General features: G+C 39.2%; 1 protein-coding gene across 7 annotated transcripts in view; it reads right to left on the bottom strand.

Moving 5' to 3' along the window:
* Positions 1 to 16,933, bottom strand: part of ANKRD28 (ankyrin repeat domain 28) — a 221,893-nt gene that overhangs the window by 49,491 nt on the left and 155,469 nt on the right. For all 7 annotated transcript variants that reach the window (XM_010600471.3, XM_010600472.3, XM_023540020.2 and 4 more), the window contains 3 exons: positions 12,806 to 13,006; positions 9,363 to 9,450; positions 3,854 to 3,996 (listed from right to left, as the gene is read on the bottom strand). In XM_010600471.3, the coding sequence (XP_010598773.1) occupies positions 3,854 to 3,996; positions 9,363 to 9,450; positions 12,806 to 13,006 (432 nt within the window). The remainder of the gene's footprint in view (positions 1 to 3,853; positions 3,997 to 9,362; positions 9,451 to 12,805; positions 13,007 to 16,933) is intronic.

The following is a 16,933-nucleotide window of genomic DNA, read 5'->3' as shown; positions in this document are numbered from 1 at the left end:
TAAAGCCATCCACTTGTGGTATTTCTGTTATCGTAGCACTAGATGACTAAGATAGGGACCTTCTTCTTTTTTTGCTGATTCTCTACCAAGCATGGTGTCATTCTCCAGGGACTGGTCCCTCTTGATAATATGTCCAAAGTATGTGAGATGAAGTCTCGCAATCCTCACTTCTAAGAAGCGTTCTGGCTGTATTTCTTAGAACACAGATTTGTTCATTCTTCTGGCTGTCCACAGCATACTTAATATTCTTTGCCAACACCATAATTCAAATGTATCAATTCTTCTTTGGTCTTCCTTATTCATCATGCAGCTTTCGTAGGCATATGAGGCGAATGAAAATACCCTGACTTGGGTCAGGCGTACCTTAGTCTTCAGAGTGACATCTTTGCTCTTTAACACTTTAAAGAGGTCTTTTGCAGCACATGTGCCCAATGCAATACATCATTTGACTTTTTGACCGCTGCTTCCATGGGCATTGGTTGTGGGTCCAAGTAAAATGAAATGCTTGACAATGTCAATCTTTTTTTCGTTTATTGGTCCAGTTGTGAGGATTTCAGTTTTTTTATGTTGAGGTGCAATTCATACTGAAGGCTGTACATAGTCTTGGATCTTCATCAGTAAGTACTTCAAGTCCTCTTCATTTTCAGCAAACAAGGTTGTGTCATCTGCATACCGCACATCGTTAATTAGTCCTTCCCCCAATTAAGCCACGTTCTTCTTCATGTAGTCCAGCTTCTCAGATTATCTGCTCAGCATACAGAATGAGTAAATATGGTGAAAGGATACAATTCTGATGCACACCTTTACTGATTTTAAACCTGGAAGTATCCCCTTGTTCTGTTCGAGCGAGTGCCTCTTGGTCTGAGTACAGGTTCTTCATAAGCACAATTAAGTGTTCTGGAATTCCCATTCTTTGCAATGTTATCCATAATTTGTTAGGATCCACACAGTCTAATGCTTTTGCATAGTCAATACAGTACAGGTAAACATACTTCTGGTATTCTCTGCTTTCAACCAAGATCCATCTGACACCAGCAATGATATCCCTCGTTCCATGTCTTCTTCTGAATCCACTTTGAGTATCTAGCAGTTCACTATGTACTGTTGCAACCATTTTAAATTATTTTCAGCAAAATTTTACTTGCATGATATTAATGATATTGTTTGATAATTTCCACATTCTGTTGAGTCACTTTTTTTTTGGAATGGGCACAAATATGGATCTCTTTCAGTTGGTTGGCCAGGGAGCTGTCTTCCAAATTTCTTGGCATAGATAACTGAGTGCTTCCCAGCATTGCAGCTGGTTTGTTCCAACATCCCAACTGGTATTCCGTCAATTCCTGGAGCCTTGCCTTTCAGCAAAGCCTTCAGTGTAGTGTGGACTTCTTTCTTCAATACCATCAGTTCCTGATCATGTGAAACCTCCTGAAATGGCTGAACATTGACCAACTCTTTTTGGTACAGTGACCCTGTGTATTCCTTCCATCTTCTTTTGATGCTTCCTGTGCCATTCAAGATCTTGCATAAAAAAATATTGCAACTTGAGGCTTGAATTTTTTTTTTTTTTTTTCAGTTCTTTCAACTTGAGAAATGCCGTGCGTGTTCTCCCCGTTAGGTTTTTCTAACTCCAGGTCTTTGCACATGTCATATAATATTTTACTTTGTCTTCTTGAGCCACCCTTTGAAAGGCAACTAATACGCTATACAGTTGGAGGCTATATGTCATTAAATGGCTCTAATTCTGATTACTTATTTAGAAGAACATTCGGCCCTTAAGAGTTTACAAATTTTATACTGCTGTCAATAAAGTACATTTTTAAATTTTTATTGTGCTTTAAGTGAAAGTTTACAAATCAAGTCAGTTTCTCATGCAAAAATTTATATACACCTTATTATGTACTCCTAGTTGCTTTTCCCTTAATGAGACAGCACACTCTTTCTCTCCACCCTGTACTCCCCGTGTCCATTCAGCCAGATTCTGTCCCCCTCTGCTTTCTTATCTCCTCTCCAGACAGGAGCTGCCCACATAGTCTCACGTGTCTACTTGAGCCAAGAAGCTCACTCCTCATCAGGATCATTTTCTATCGTATAGTCCAGTCCAATCCCTGTCTGAAGAGTTGGTTTTGGGAATGGTTCCAGTCTTGGACTAACGGAAGGTCTGGGGACCATGACCTCTGGAGTCCTTCTAGTCTCAGACTATTAAGTCTGGTCTTTTATGAGAATTTGAGGTGCGCATCTCACTGCTCTCCTGCTCCTCCAGGGATTCTCTGTTGTGTTCTCTGTCAGGGCAGTCATCAGTTACAGCCAGGCACCATCTAGTTCTTCTGGACACAGGCTGATGTATTCTCTGATTTATGTGGCCCTTTCTGTCTCCTGGAAACCCTGGTGGCATGGTGGTTAACTACTACGGCTGCTAACCTAGAGGTCGGCAGTTCAAATCCGCCCGGAGCTCCTTGGAAACTCTGTGGGGCAGTTCTACTCTGTCCTATGGGGTCGCTATGAGTTGGAATCAACTTGACGGCAGTGGGTTTGGTGTTTAGGTTCTGTCTCTTAGGCTCATAATTACCTTATGTCTTTGGTGTTCTGCATTCTCCTTTGGTCCAGGTGGGTTGAGACTAACTGATGCATCTTAGATGGTTGCTTGCTAGCATTTAAGACCCCAGATGCCACTTGCCAAAGTAGGATGCAGAGTGCTTTCTTAATAGATTGTATTATGCCAATTGAATTAAAAGTCCCCTAAAACCATGGTCCCCAGACCCCCCCTCCCCCCAACCCCCACATACTACTCTGGTCTTCAAAGCATTTGGTTTATTCAGGAAACTTCTTTGCTTTTGATTTAGTCCAGTTGTGCTGATTTTGATAAGTGTTAAAAACTGCACCAGAATTACTTGAAACAGTCACTAGAGACAAAGTTGCCTTATTTTCACTTATAGATCAGGGGTCCTTTAAAGCATTATGTTACTTTGTTGAAACAGAGCTAACAGAAACTGTGGAGATGAAACTTTTATCCATGCACTCTGCATCATCCCACATAACAGTGTATTTGGATATTTGCAACTCGTTCTCATCTCCACACTTTAAATAACTACTTGCTTGCTTTAGGCAAAGTGCTTCACACTGTCCTTTAATTAAGAGTCTATTCAGCTCTAAAGTTCTGTCATTTATTCTTTGTTTAACTAGGCTATCGCCTGCCTTTATTTAATTTTTTTCTTTTCTTTTTTGACAGCTGATTTCAGCTGCCTCCCTCTAGCAGAACCTCACTCTCTCCTCCTGATTTGCTGCTTTTAACCTGTTTTGAAGAACCAACTGAGTTTGTCAGAACTGTAACTAAAATGAGAACAAATATACTAAGAGTAGGAGTAAAGTATGTGTGCTTAAAGGACGACCTGCGAGATAGTATTCTTAGCTGTTTCAACTCAGGAATCAAATATATTCAGATAAAGCACTATCCTTCCTAACCAGGCAGATTTTATAGTGAGGAATACTTTATTTATACAAGAAGCCTCTTATTTCCTGCCTAGCTCTTGTCAATATCCTGTAATGTGAACTGCTAGTTATTTAAAGAAAATATTAGACTAATTAGGCAAATAAGACCAACAACAATCTAGCCATGTAGGAAAAATCATCCAATTGTGTCTGATCTGCTGGCTCCCGTAGCTGAAATGGAGGTACAGGGACTGAAATATAATGGAGAAAAACTTCTATCATTCACTGTTAAAACAAATTTCACCTTGTAACATACCTTGACTAATTACATAAAAGACAAAAACATAAAATAACTTCTACCAATAATGTACTAACAAAAATATAGAAAATGGTCTATAATTTTAAACGGCTCAATTTATATACCTACATCGACTCCAAGATCTAGAAGGTACTTGACTACACTGATCATTCCACTAGAGGCTGCCGCATGAAGAGGTGTGTAAGACTTCTTATCCTTGCATGTCACTTCAGCTCCATGCGCCACAAGTAATTTCACTACTTCAATGTGACCTGAAAACGTATTTATGTAGAAAAAAAGAGATGAAGATATGAAAAATATTACATATTGTTCTGTAATCTTAAAAGAAAAGTAACAATGCAAATCACCTATATAATACATGGCAAGTCACCAATAAACCACATTATCATCTGAGAGAGGATGGAAGAGAAAGAAAAGAAATTCTGGATAATTTCTGATCAATGTTTGCACAAGTAACTAATAATTGGAAAAAAATGTGATTAGTTTATGATAACCCCACAATCTATAATTCTCCTTTTGCCTAGATCTTCTCCTCCTTTTCAAGGTTGTTTTAATTATATTCTCAAGTTCTGAAGTTAGCTGTTTAAGTCTAACGTTGACGTTAGTTTTTGTTTCTCTCTCTTGATGCTGATGATAGACTTTTTGTTTGCAGTTTTCTACTTGAAAATCTGGCAGTTACTTTCTTGAAAATGTTAGATCTTAAAAACATGCAGCTGAAAACTGCTTTTCCCTTACTAATTTTTACCAGATCAAACTTTGCTATTTACCCATTGTATCAGTCAGGATAGGCTAGGTTACACTGTGCTGTGGCTAACAATCAACTCCCACATTTCAGTGGCTTAAACAACTAACATTTCATTTCTCATTCACACTATGATAGGCTGGCAAGAGGGCTCTGCTCAGTCAGTCATGGACCCAGGTTCAAGCAACTGACACCATTTTGAATATAGCTGGTTGCCATGCTGGAATGGGAAACAGGCTGTACACTCTCTTATCAGCAATTAAGTCCTCTGGCTCAGAAGTGACGTTGCTTTCAATTCACTGACCAGAACTAATCTCAAGACCTGACCCAACCATCAGGAGTCCAGGAAGGGGGCCGTGTATCTGGGAAGTGGGAGAACCACTGTTCTCTTTTCTAACTTACTTTTTACCAGATTAGATTTTCAGTATCCTCCTCCCCCCAGGACCCTTACCAGCTCTGTGCCTTTATTCATGAGACTCCTTCCATGTATAGAATATTATGACTGGATGTCTCTCTTCCTAATCACTGCCACTAATCCTTCAAGGCCCATGTCAGAGCCTAACTTCCTCGACCAACTCAGTCACTTTCTTCCCTAGAAGCCCTGTATACCAAAAGTGCCAAATAGCTGTAAATCCCATCTAACAATTAGATAATGCTTTGTGATATTTCTTAAACCTGAATCATTATTTAAGTAACTCTTTACTTTTATGAATTAGCTTTCCAAATACGTTATGCATTCTTAAAGGCAAAGACTGTATGTTCTACTTCTTGGTAGGGCAGACAGCAGTGCTATATACAAAATAACCAAACCCACTGCCGTGGAGTCGATTTTAACTTGTAGCCACCCTGTAGGAAAGGCCAGAACTGTCCCACAGGGTTTCTGAGGCTGTAAATCATTAAGGGAGCAGATTGCCAAATCCTTCTCCCACAGAGAGGCTGGTGGGGTCAAACTGCCAACCTTTCGGTTAACAGTGGAGTGCTTTAACCACTGTGTCACCAGGACTCCTATACATAAATATATAAATAAAAATAAATACCCAATATGTGCTACATTGACTGCTCATGATGCCATTAAAAAAAAAAAAAACTTCATACTACTTTGAATATAAAGTAAATTTAGTTGTTTTATACACAAATTTTCAATTAAAGTGGATAGTTTCAGCTTTTTTTCCTTCCCCATCTCCATATTAAAAAGAAACACCTTCTACTATTATGTTTTTAGAAACAAAATTCAAAAGGGTACGTGTCAAGTCATTAGGCGCCAAATTAAACGTGACTACAGTCTAAGAGGATTAGCTGATACAAAAGATCCCTCACTACACATTGCTCTTTGATCTTAGATTCATCATCACAATGCAGTGAAAATTACAACTTTTAACAACAAAGAGGGTCAAACATAAACATAGCTTTTTAAACTGGGTAAATGCATATTATTCACTAACAGCCAAAATGAAATTCTTTGATGTTTAAGACACACATACAAATATAGTAGAGAAGCTGCAAAACCAACACTAGTCATTTTAAGTAAATGACCCAGATCATGCTAATGAAGCAAATGGATAGATTCCAGGAATTATAAACTTTTCCTAGCAATGGTGAAGCCCTATGCCTTAATGTTATTTACTGTAAAATGGGGGAACCCCCCAAAATCCCTTCTAATATAATAGTAATTGAGAATCAACAGAGATACATACATAAACCAATGGATGTTTTTATAACATTAATGCTTAAAGCTGTATTTTGTTCTTTGGTAAAGACAACTTTCTGTGTGCTTTCAATCAATCCTTAAAGGGGTCTATGTATAGGGAAACTGACAAGATACTTATTTGAGCGCATTTCAGAAATATGGGTAAATTCCTTTCGTGGACTATTAAAAACATGAAGATGGGGCCTTTCCGTAGTCAATTTGTGGGTATCTCATGTAAAAGAGAAAAGAGAAGAAAGTTTCCAGAGTGAAATAAATGATAAATTGACGTGGCTAGGTGAACCCTGGCCAGAAAAGTATCTTCCTAGTTAATTTACAGAATGCATAATATCACTGTGGGACTAGAGTTAATTTAATTCATCTAGGTCTATTTTTAGCAGATGACATCCATCAAGTGTGTATGCCATACATAATTCAATAGTTAATGACAGCATTCTTTAAAAAAACATCCATGCACATATGAACTTGATAAATGTAATCCCTATCGTTTAGGAATTTGTAACTAAAAATAAAACACTGGCTGTACATTTTTATTTTGTTCATGAATGTATAAGAACAGTCAATGAGTTATGCTCAGAATTTGTAAATTTTCAGGGAAAGAAAAGGAGGGAGAAAAGAAAAAAAAATTCACATCCATTGAAATTATGCGTTACTTCAAGAAGAAATAATACAATATGTTATTAATCAAGGTAATTAATACTTATTTAGTACCTGCTACGTCAAGTCATCATGGTAAGATAATTTTATGTAGAACTTAGCTGGATATTGCTAAAGATGAATGTATCAAAGATCTTGACGAATGCTGAGTATATAAGGATCTTGATTAAGGTGAGAACAACTACAGGGTGGGGAGGAGGGAATAATCGATTCATCTGGGGATAGAAGTGGGGCTGGAGAACATCAATAAAGAATTTAATAATAGCATCAAGATAAGAGGTGGGGCCTAACAGAAAATTAAGGGAGCTATAACCAGGGTAGAGAAGGCCAGGAGTAATCAGGAAGCCTGTGAGAAAGAAATTTCAAGACTACATGTAATCACTAATGTCTCTTATATCAACATTTATGGATTCTCTGAATGTAACCTAGACTTCAGGCTTGTCTCTGAGACCAGTGGCCAGTCAAAAGCTCCCTACTTTTCACATATTTAGCTCTCTTTAATCCTGACTGCCTAGAACAGCTGAACAGTTTTAGAAGTTAAGTATCATATTCTTCTGTTTATTCTTATTTTAAGGAAGTCAGAGACAGGGAAAGAAGAATTATGAATCTCTGAATGTTTGTGCTACTGAGGTCCAAGAAACTTGGGATGCCTTTTTCAATCTAAAACCGAGGGCCTGAAAAGTGACACTTAGTGGATGAGGGACAACAAAGCCATCCAAAGCTCCTGAGGTACAAATACCCAGCTATTCTGGAAGCACAACTAGAGGCAACCCATAAAATTCCCCCAACTTTCAAATCCGTGAAAACGGCTGCTCAGTCAAGCCTAATTCTTTAAAGGACTGATATGCTCAAACTCTTTAATATAAGGTGTATAATTTTAAATCATACACATTAGCTGTTCCTATACTGTCTTAAAGTGACAACAGATATTCAAAAAAGCCCACAAGGCTTAAAAATGGAAAATTCTAGGTTGTGAGGAACAGATTTCAGGAACACTGCAGGAGACTTGCTTCTGGCTATTTTACCTGCAATTAGCAAATAAAATTGCACGTAACATCTTCAAAGTCACTGACCTCTGATTTTTCAAAACAGAGACATAAGACACAAATGTTAACCTTCAGGAACCTTTACTTTTGATCTTCCTTTACAACCACAATGAAGGCCAAGCTTGTAATTCAAGATAGATTCTACTGCTTGTGGTTATTTCAGTACTGGAAAAATATTTTCCGGGCCCTCTGGGTATCTAGAAGTGATCTGAATTCATTTGCTTTCTTGTACCTTTCTATTTTATACTTTTTTAATATAGTTTTAAAATGAATAATATTCCATTGTATCTTACTTATGTCTCTTATTTTAAAGTGAGAGATGGGAAAAGTCAAAACCAAGAATGGGGGAGTACCTAATGAGGATACACTATCCCTAAAAGAAAGTGACTCTCTAGACTCTCTGTAATGAGGTGGCGTGACTGGTAAATCAGATAATAATACCCGTTTTACCAGAAGATATGTCAGTTCATACATGATTTTTCCTAGGCCAGAAGAGCCAGAATAGCAGAAGCTTAATTTTAACCTTTGGCAAGAAGAGGAAAAGCCCTCTCAATTCCATGGTGGCAAAGGGATGAGCTCTCTCAGCTGTTTTAAGAAACGGCATTCACAGCTTCCTCCGGGGGGGGGGGGGGGGGGGGGGGGCGAAAGCCCAGCCTTGTTTGTGGCAGGTTACACTTTCTCCGCGTTTAGAGATCTACTTCCATCTGCGTGGTCTTAGCACCACAAACTAACACATCTACTCTGCTATTTTTGTACATTTTAAAATATCCTGAGGTAGGCTGATCTACCTCCCTGGCTAGCCAAATTATCTCAAGGACCAATTAATGTTTTGGCTAATACTCTGGTCACAAAGTTGCATCGGTTTTGGGTGGTCTACCCAGGCCTATTTTCCTCGTGAATTCTATTACTTTTAAAGTGCGATTCTGCAGATCATAAAAACCGTCAAGAACATGTGCATCCTGTTACAGCAAAAAAGCCTGCACTCTAAGCCTCGGATTCCTTCTGTGAAATTACTGTTGTAGAAGCAAAACATGATGGTATTTCTCTAACCCAGTGCTTGGCCCATAGGCTTCTCAATGCACCTTCATAGCTTCAACCTTAGTACTTCCATAAAAATAAGGATGGTTTGTTTTTTTTTTTTTAATGAGAATAAGCTTGTAGTGAACACCAATCCTAAATTACATACTCTAGGACTGTGTCTCAGATACCTGTCCCTTTAAAGATAAACAAAATTTATTTCAAACAGCTTTTAGATGAACTGGATCCAAAGCTGTCCTAGGTGGCAACACCCCCTCCCCGCCCCCCGCCTGGCCAAATCAGACAGGTTCTACACACAGGCAACAAACTCAGATGTGGTGTAACTTTTCCTCACTAGCCTAAAAGACATGTTATACCAGCACCAAGAACTCAAATGTATAACTTTTCCTTTATAAATAATGTCAAAAAATAAATTTAAAAAGCACATACCCATATATGCCGCCCAATGGATGGCACGCCTATCTTTCTTGTCAAAAGCATTAATATTGGCACCTCTAGACAAGAGTAATTTGACCATCTGGAATAAAAATAAACAGTCTCATTAAAATTCAGAAGTGGAACTGTTCACAAACATCCTTTGTGATGATGCCCATTTCAATTCTGAGATTCAAATTCTCCGTTTGTGGTGATAAGGTGCTTTAATATCATATTCTAAATATGACAGTCTAAATACTAAAGGTGCTTTAACAGTATTTAATAAATAACAGGACAAAAAAGGGGTTCACCGTGGGTATTAGTGAAGTCAGCCGTAAGTACCCTTTTAAGATGACACCTGGTATTTTATGGATAAACACAAAAAACCAAACTCGTTGCCATCAAGTTGACTCTGACTCACAGCAACCCCACAGGGCAGGGCAGAACTGCCCCAGAGGGTTTCCGAGGCTGCAGGCTTCACAGAAGCAGACTGCCACATCTCTCTCCTGTGGAGCGGCTGGGGGGTTCAAACTGCTCACAGAAGCGGACTGCCACATCTCTCTCCTGTGGAGCGGCTGGGGGGTTCAAACTGCCGATCTTCACAGAAGCAGACTGCCACATCTCTCTCCTGTGGAGGCTGGGGGTTCAAACTGCCGATCTTTACAGAAGCGGACTGCCACATCTCTCTCCTGTGGAGCGGCTGGGGGGTTCAAACTGCCGACCTTTACAGAAGCGGACTGCCACATCTCTCTCCTGTGGAGGCTGGGGGTTCAAACTGCCGATCTTTACAGAAGCGGACTGCCACATCTCTCTCCTGTGGAGCGGCTGGGGGGTTCAAACTGCCGATCTTCACAGAAGCGGACTGCCACATCTCTCTCCTGTGGAGCGGCTGGGGGTTCAAACTGCCGACCTTTACAGAAGCGGACTGCCACATCTCTCTCCTGTGGAGGCTGGGGGTTCAAACTGCCTATCTTTACAGAAGCGGACTGCCACATCTCTCTCCTGTGGAGGCTGGGGGTTCAAACTGCCGATCTTTCCAGAAGCGGACTGCCACATCTCTCTCCTGTGGAGGCTGGGGGTTCAAACTGCCGATCTTTACAGAAGCGGACTGCCACATCTCTCTCCTGTGGAGCGGCTGGGGGTTCAAACTGCCGATCTTTACAGAAGCGGACTGCCACATCTCTCTCCTGTGGAGCGGCTGGGGGGTTCAAACTGCCGATCTTTACAGAAGCGGACTGCCACATCTCTCTCCTGTGGAGCGGCTGGGGGTTCAAACTGCCGATCTTTACAGAAGCGGACTGCCACATCTCTCTCCTGTGGAGCGGCTGAGGGTTCAAACTGCCGATCTTTACAGAAGCGGACTGCCACATCTCTCTCCTGTGGAGCGGCTGGGGTTTCAAACTGCCGATCTTTACAGAAGCGGACTGCCACATCTCTCTCCTGTGGAGCGGCTGGGGTTTCAAACTGCCGATCTTTCGGATACCAGCCGAGCACTTCACCACTACGGCATCAGGGCATCTATTTTAAGAATAACCTAGTACAAATCTAGGGAGTCTAAAGCTGGAATATTTAACAACAGGTTTTATTTCTATTCACATTCCAAAGTATTATTAAAATGCAAAGCATATTCTATTCCCAGAAATGTCTTAAATTTAATCCAAACATATACCTAATATCTACAATATGATTAAGTCTGAAGGTCACTGCACAGTCTACTTACCTCATAATGTACACCGAGAGTACTGTTTCTATTATCCCTAACCATATTTACAACAGTTCCCCATGGAAAGGGGCATTCTAAATTTCAAATAGGAGCTAACTGCAGTGGAGCTGAAGGCTCTTTATGCTTGCAAAAGCAGAGAAGACAGTGAAAAGGACACTGAAGCTACTAGCTCCCAGCTATGAAATTCTGGAAAACATCACTTTATTTCTCTGAGTTTCTGTGTCTACAACAAAAATGACAGACTAGAAAATTTGGGTTAAAGGCTCCTCTAACTCTGCGTTTTAGTGTTCCTAAGTCTTCTGCCTACACATAAATCCTCCCCTTTGCTATGAAAACACCTAACATAGGCATTTTAGATATCTAAATACTACTTTTCTTAAACTGTTTTCTTTACACGGTTCTGTCACCAAAGATTTACTGACTAAATGTTGATGATAAGCTATAAGAAAATATGTGTTTTCTGAACTCCAGCTTCTTTTGATACTATCCCTCTGGGAGCGCAACAGTTCTCTATGCATTTGGTTCCCTGCACAATGATGCTGTTATTATGTGCCGTCGAGTCCGTTCCGACTCATAGCGACCCTGTGCACAACAAAACGGAACATTGCCCGGTCCTGAGCCATCCTTATAATCATTATTATGCTTGAGCTCGCTGTTGCTGCCAGTGTGTCCATCCACCTCGTTGAGGGTCTTCCTCTTTTCTGCTGACCCTGTACTCTGCCAAGCATGATGTCCTTCTCCAGGGACTGATCCCTCCTGACAACGTGTCCAAAGTATGTAAGACGCAGTTTCGCCATCCTTGCCTCTAAGGAGCATTCTGGCTGTACTTCTTCCAAGACAGATTTGTTCGTTCTTTTGGCAGTCCATGGTATATTCAATATTCTTCGCCAACACCACAATTCAAAGACGTAAATTCCTCTTCCGTCTTCCTTATTCATCGTCCAGCTTTCAAATGCATATGATGCGATGAAAACACCATGTCTTGGGTCAGGTGCACCTTAGTCTTCAGGATGACATCTTTGCTCTTCGACACTTTTAAGAGGTCCTTTCCAGCAGATTTACCCAATGCAATGCATCTTTTGATTTCTTGACTGCTGCTTCCATGGCTGTTGATTGTGGATCCGAGTAAAATGAAATCCTTGACAACTTCAATCTTTTCTCCATTTATCATGATGTTGCTCATTGGTCCAGTTGTGAGGATTTTTGTTTTCTTTATGTTGAGGTGTAATCCATACTGAAGGCTGTGGTCTTTGATCTTCATTAGTAAGTGCTTCAAGTTGTCTTCACTTTCAGCAAGCAAGGCTGTGTCATCTGCATAAGGCAGGTTGTTAGTGAATCGTCCTCCAATCCTGATGCCCCGTTCTTCTTCATATAGTCCAGCTTCTCCTATTATTTGCTCAGCATACAGATTGACAAAACAATGACAGAACATACTTTTTCATGTGTGGTATAGTTAATAGTGCTAGTTTGTTTCCCCAGCTGGACTATCAAATCCAAATGTGGGGACAGTATGTGCTAAATAAATTTCTAAATTTGCTAAGTTACGCTCTGAATTATCATGAAAAAGTCTGAGAGTTTGCTAAAGGAATGGCAAAATAAGAAAGACAGATATTTTCATTTGCTTTTACCAAGGACTGATAAATGCTTTAAAAAGGTAAAGTTCATTAATAACTGCAGATGGGGAGGCAGGGGGAGACATGGAAAGAGGATCACGGTCTAATTGAATACTACCTACCTCACCATGTCCACTGAAAGCTGCATGATGTAATGCAGTTCTCCCTGCTCGATCAGACACGTTTACATTACTCAGAAGAGGTACCAAAGCTTCTGCACACTTTACAGCTTTATTAGCAGCAGCTATGTGTAAAGGGGTTTGCCAGTTTTTGTCCCGAGCATTAACATCGGCAGAATGCTTCAAAAGTACCTGAACTGCTTCCTGAAAACATATGAAGATAGAAGTTATAAAAGACAAGTGATTTAACAGTTTTAGAAATTTTACCTATATTTATATAAAAAAAAATATTTATAGATACATACAAATATATATATAAAGGAATAAAATTTCCTGAGGAAATAAAAGTACTGGTAGAACCTGCTACAGAAAAGTAGGAATTCACCCAAGAAAAAAAGATATTTTCAACTAAAGGCAATAAATACTCAGCCATATAAGATGCACCATGACAAAACATTCCCTTTTCCTATCCTCCCCATTAAAAGTATAACAATCCCTATCAAAATGTACAAGAAATATTAAGAAATACTCTTAAAAAAACATTTATTTCTTATCTTGTTTTTCTAGATAGTGATACAATTAATTCAAAAATTAATAAAAAAATCACTAGGATCTAGTTTGTTAAAAAGAGAAAGAGTCATACAAGGCTTTTGCTGTGACACTATCTAATAGGAAAGCTGGTATTATGGCAATTGAAGCATCTGCTCCCCAAAGGCATTTGTCCCCCAAATGCACACGGAAAATTCTACAACACAAACTGGACTCACACTAAAAAAAACTAGGATCTTTAAAAAATCCAGTCTGCCATCAACATTAAGTAATATAATCAGAACTAAACAAAAGTTTCTCCTTAAACTGATAATTCTATCCCTGGTAGATGAATGTCTTAACTATGCATGCAAATGCCCACGACCAGAACACAGCCACGGAATCTGGATTCTCATCTCAGCTCTGTCAGTCTAACAAAACTGACTCTTGGTTTTCTTATCTTTAAAGAGGGAGAAAAGCACCTGTCCACCATTCTTTCAAGGCTGCTATAAAGGCACAATAAACTAATGCACATGAAAAGTATTACAAAGTGTAAGTAACTATAAGTATGTAAAGTATTAAGAAAGATTAAACAAATACTATTATCTGTGATTTACCCACAGTTTTTTTCAAGTCTTAGAAATAAAAAGCATAAGAACTGTTTGAAATATGGGAAACAGTGTAAGTGCTTAACAAGGTTGGCAAAAGACTGGAGAGAGTCCCCGTAATCTATCAACCTTCTAAGGAAGTCAGACTATTAATCAAATATATATGGAGGCCTATCTTATGACCTCACAAATCTATTCCAGTTATTTATCCAAACCAAAACCACACCCACTGCTGTTGAGTTGATTCCGACTCAGAGCAACCCGACAGGACAGAAAAGAACTGCCCCACAGGGTTTCTAAGGCTGTAAAGCTTTATGGAAACAGGCTGCCACATCTTTCTCCCTTGCAGTGGTTGGCAGGTTTGAACCACTGACCTCTCAGTTAGCAGCACTTTAGCCACTGTGCCATCAGGATTCCTTACCCAAGAAAAATCATATATATATCTATATATATATCTATATATACACACACACACCCAAAAGACCCACTGCCGTCCAGTCGATTCTGACTCATAGTGACCCTATAGGACAGAATAGAAATGCCCCATAGTTTCCAAAGAGCACCTGGTAGATCTGAACTACCAACCTCTTGGTTAGCAACCATAGCACTTAACCACTATGCCACCAGGATTTCTCTCTCTCTCCACACACACACACACACACACGCCTCATCTATCCAAAAATGTTCATATCATCTTCATTTATAAGAGCCCAAAAGCAAAAATGCAAATGTCTATCAACAGAAGAATGGATAGGCACTCTGTGATACAGCTACACACAGTGGAACACTGCTGAATAATAAATAAGAATGAACTACTGATGCAGAAAACATGAATGAATCTCAAAAATGTTATGTTGAGAACAAAAGAAGTCAATACACAAAGGAGTATATATTGTATGACCTTACTTTTATAAAGTTCTAGAACAGGGACAATTACCATATTTTTACACAAATAATGCATGCCTTCTCCATTTGTTTGCCAACAGCACCCTCCCCCAATGAGGTATTTTCGTAAACGTGCCCTGATAATTTTTTTTTTTTTTTTTTACAGCAAAATCTAAAAAAAGAGAAAAAAAATTGGCATAGTGGAGCTTATGAAAATACCTCAACAGGGGAAGGTCCAATTGGAAAACAAACATAAAAAGGTGCACATTATTTGTGTAAAAATACAGTATTCGATGGCGAGAGAAATCTGAATAGCGGTTGCTTCTGCAGACAGACAGGACTGACTAAAAAGGGACACAAGGAAACTTCTGGGGTGATGGAAATCTGTATCTTGACTACAGGAGAGGTTATATAGATGCATACATTTGCCAAAATATCAGTGTACACTTAAAATCTGCATTTTATTATAAATTATACTTCAATTAAAAAACATGAGGGAGGAGGATGCATAGAGTGATATCTACTCAAAATTATGGAAAAAAAAAAAAAAGGGTAGAAACACTATCAGGATTCCTTGCCCTCACTCCTGTTCCTGGAAGGGTATATTGTGACTTGGTGACGGGGGCGGAGGGGGGGGGCGTAAAACTAACACTACACTAGGAAATGTTAGCAGGCATGTTAGTGAATTACTAGAAAATAATTAAAAGATAAAATTAATTTATAAACTGATAAATTGAGTAAACATAGCTTAACACAGATTTTCACCCTGCCTTATTCATTCCCACTCTGGAATTTACAAACACAAATCAGAACACTGAAGTCTCTGAAGAATTTGGGAAATATTTACATTCCATTAGCAAGAATAGGAAAATACAAATCTATTCTTCTTTTGTACCACTGAAAAGAATCCAGTTCACAGTAGGTGAGGGTAGCAAAGATGGCACCTAAGGAAGGCACAGTGACTTAAGATTTCAGAATCAGACAGATCACGGTGTGAACCCTGGGTCTACTATTTATTACTCAGGATAATACATGCCAGATCACAAGGATGGCCTAACAGCCAATAAGAGTGATCTTTGGAAATTCAGAGACAACTAGAAAAATCTCCAAAGACTGGAGATACACAGAGAAACAGGCGAATTTCTAGAAACTACAAACTAATGAGCCTGATGTTGTATCACAGTAAAATTATAGATCATATTATCAGCTGTTATAAGAATTTAGAAAATTATGCAGGAAACAACCAAGGACAAACATGGTTCACTAATGACAATTACTACAGTAACCTCAATTCGAATTTTTCTATTATTAGAGGGCATGTGCAAGAAATGCTACTTCGATTTCAAAAGAACAGCTAAGTAAATACCTCATGACATTTATTTAAATAAGATTATAAAATATGGAGGTGATGACAAAAGGTTAAATACCGGTACCCAAAGAGTATTTAGTAACAGCTTAGGATTGATCTATAAGAGCCTGCACAGTTCTGGCTCTGTCCTTGACCATTACTTCTCAGCAATTCTTACCACTGATGTGAAGGAGGGCACAAGAAGGGCTAACACATTTGCAAATACAGGCAGTCCCTGTGTTAGGAACATCTGACTTGAGTACAACCCATAGTTACAAACCAGGGCTTTGAACTGGTTCATTCCAGTTCGAACCCCTGTTGAGAATTTGCATCTCCACCCCAGATATACTGAATGAAAATCTACATTTTAACAAGATCCCCAGGTGATTTTGAGAAGCACTGCTCCACCAGTGGTTCTCAGAATTGGTCCCTAACCAGGGGTATTAGTATTGGCTGGGAATCTGTTAAAAATGCAAATTCTCCAGGAGGGGTTAGATCTGGAACTAATGGCTCAAAGTCCTGTTAGGAACCAACTCCTGTTAAGCCTATTACGGTATATTAAAAATTCGAGGGACGTACAATGGTTTGTAGTAACAGAACAGCTGCTACTTTGTGATGCACATCGGAACAGTATTATCATTTTGTTGAAGATGTTTTAGTGTGTCTGGAAGTGTTCAATTTTTTTTTATGCATAGAAAGGCACACAATATACTAAGGCAAACGTTTGACTAACTGATGTTAGATATGAACGATACCTGTTCC

This window comes from Loxodonta africana, chromosome 27, assembly GCF_030014295.1.
Source record: "Loxodonta africana isolate mLoxAfr1 chromosome 27, mLoxAfr1.hap2, whole genome shotgun sequence".
Taxonomy (NCBI): Eukaryota; Metazoa; Chordata; class Mammalia; order Proboscidea; family Elephantidae; genus Loxodonta; species Loxodonta africana.
Note: the sequence above shows the minus strand (reverse complement) of the source record. Positions and strands in the feature narration are given on the sequence as shown.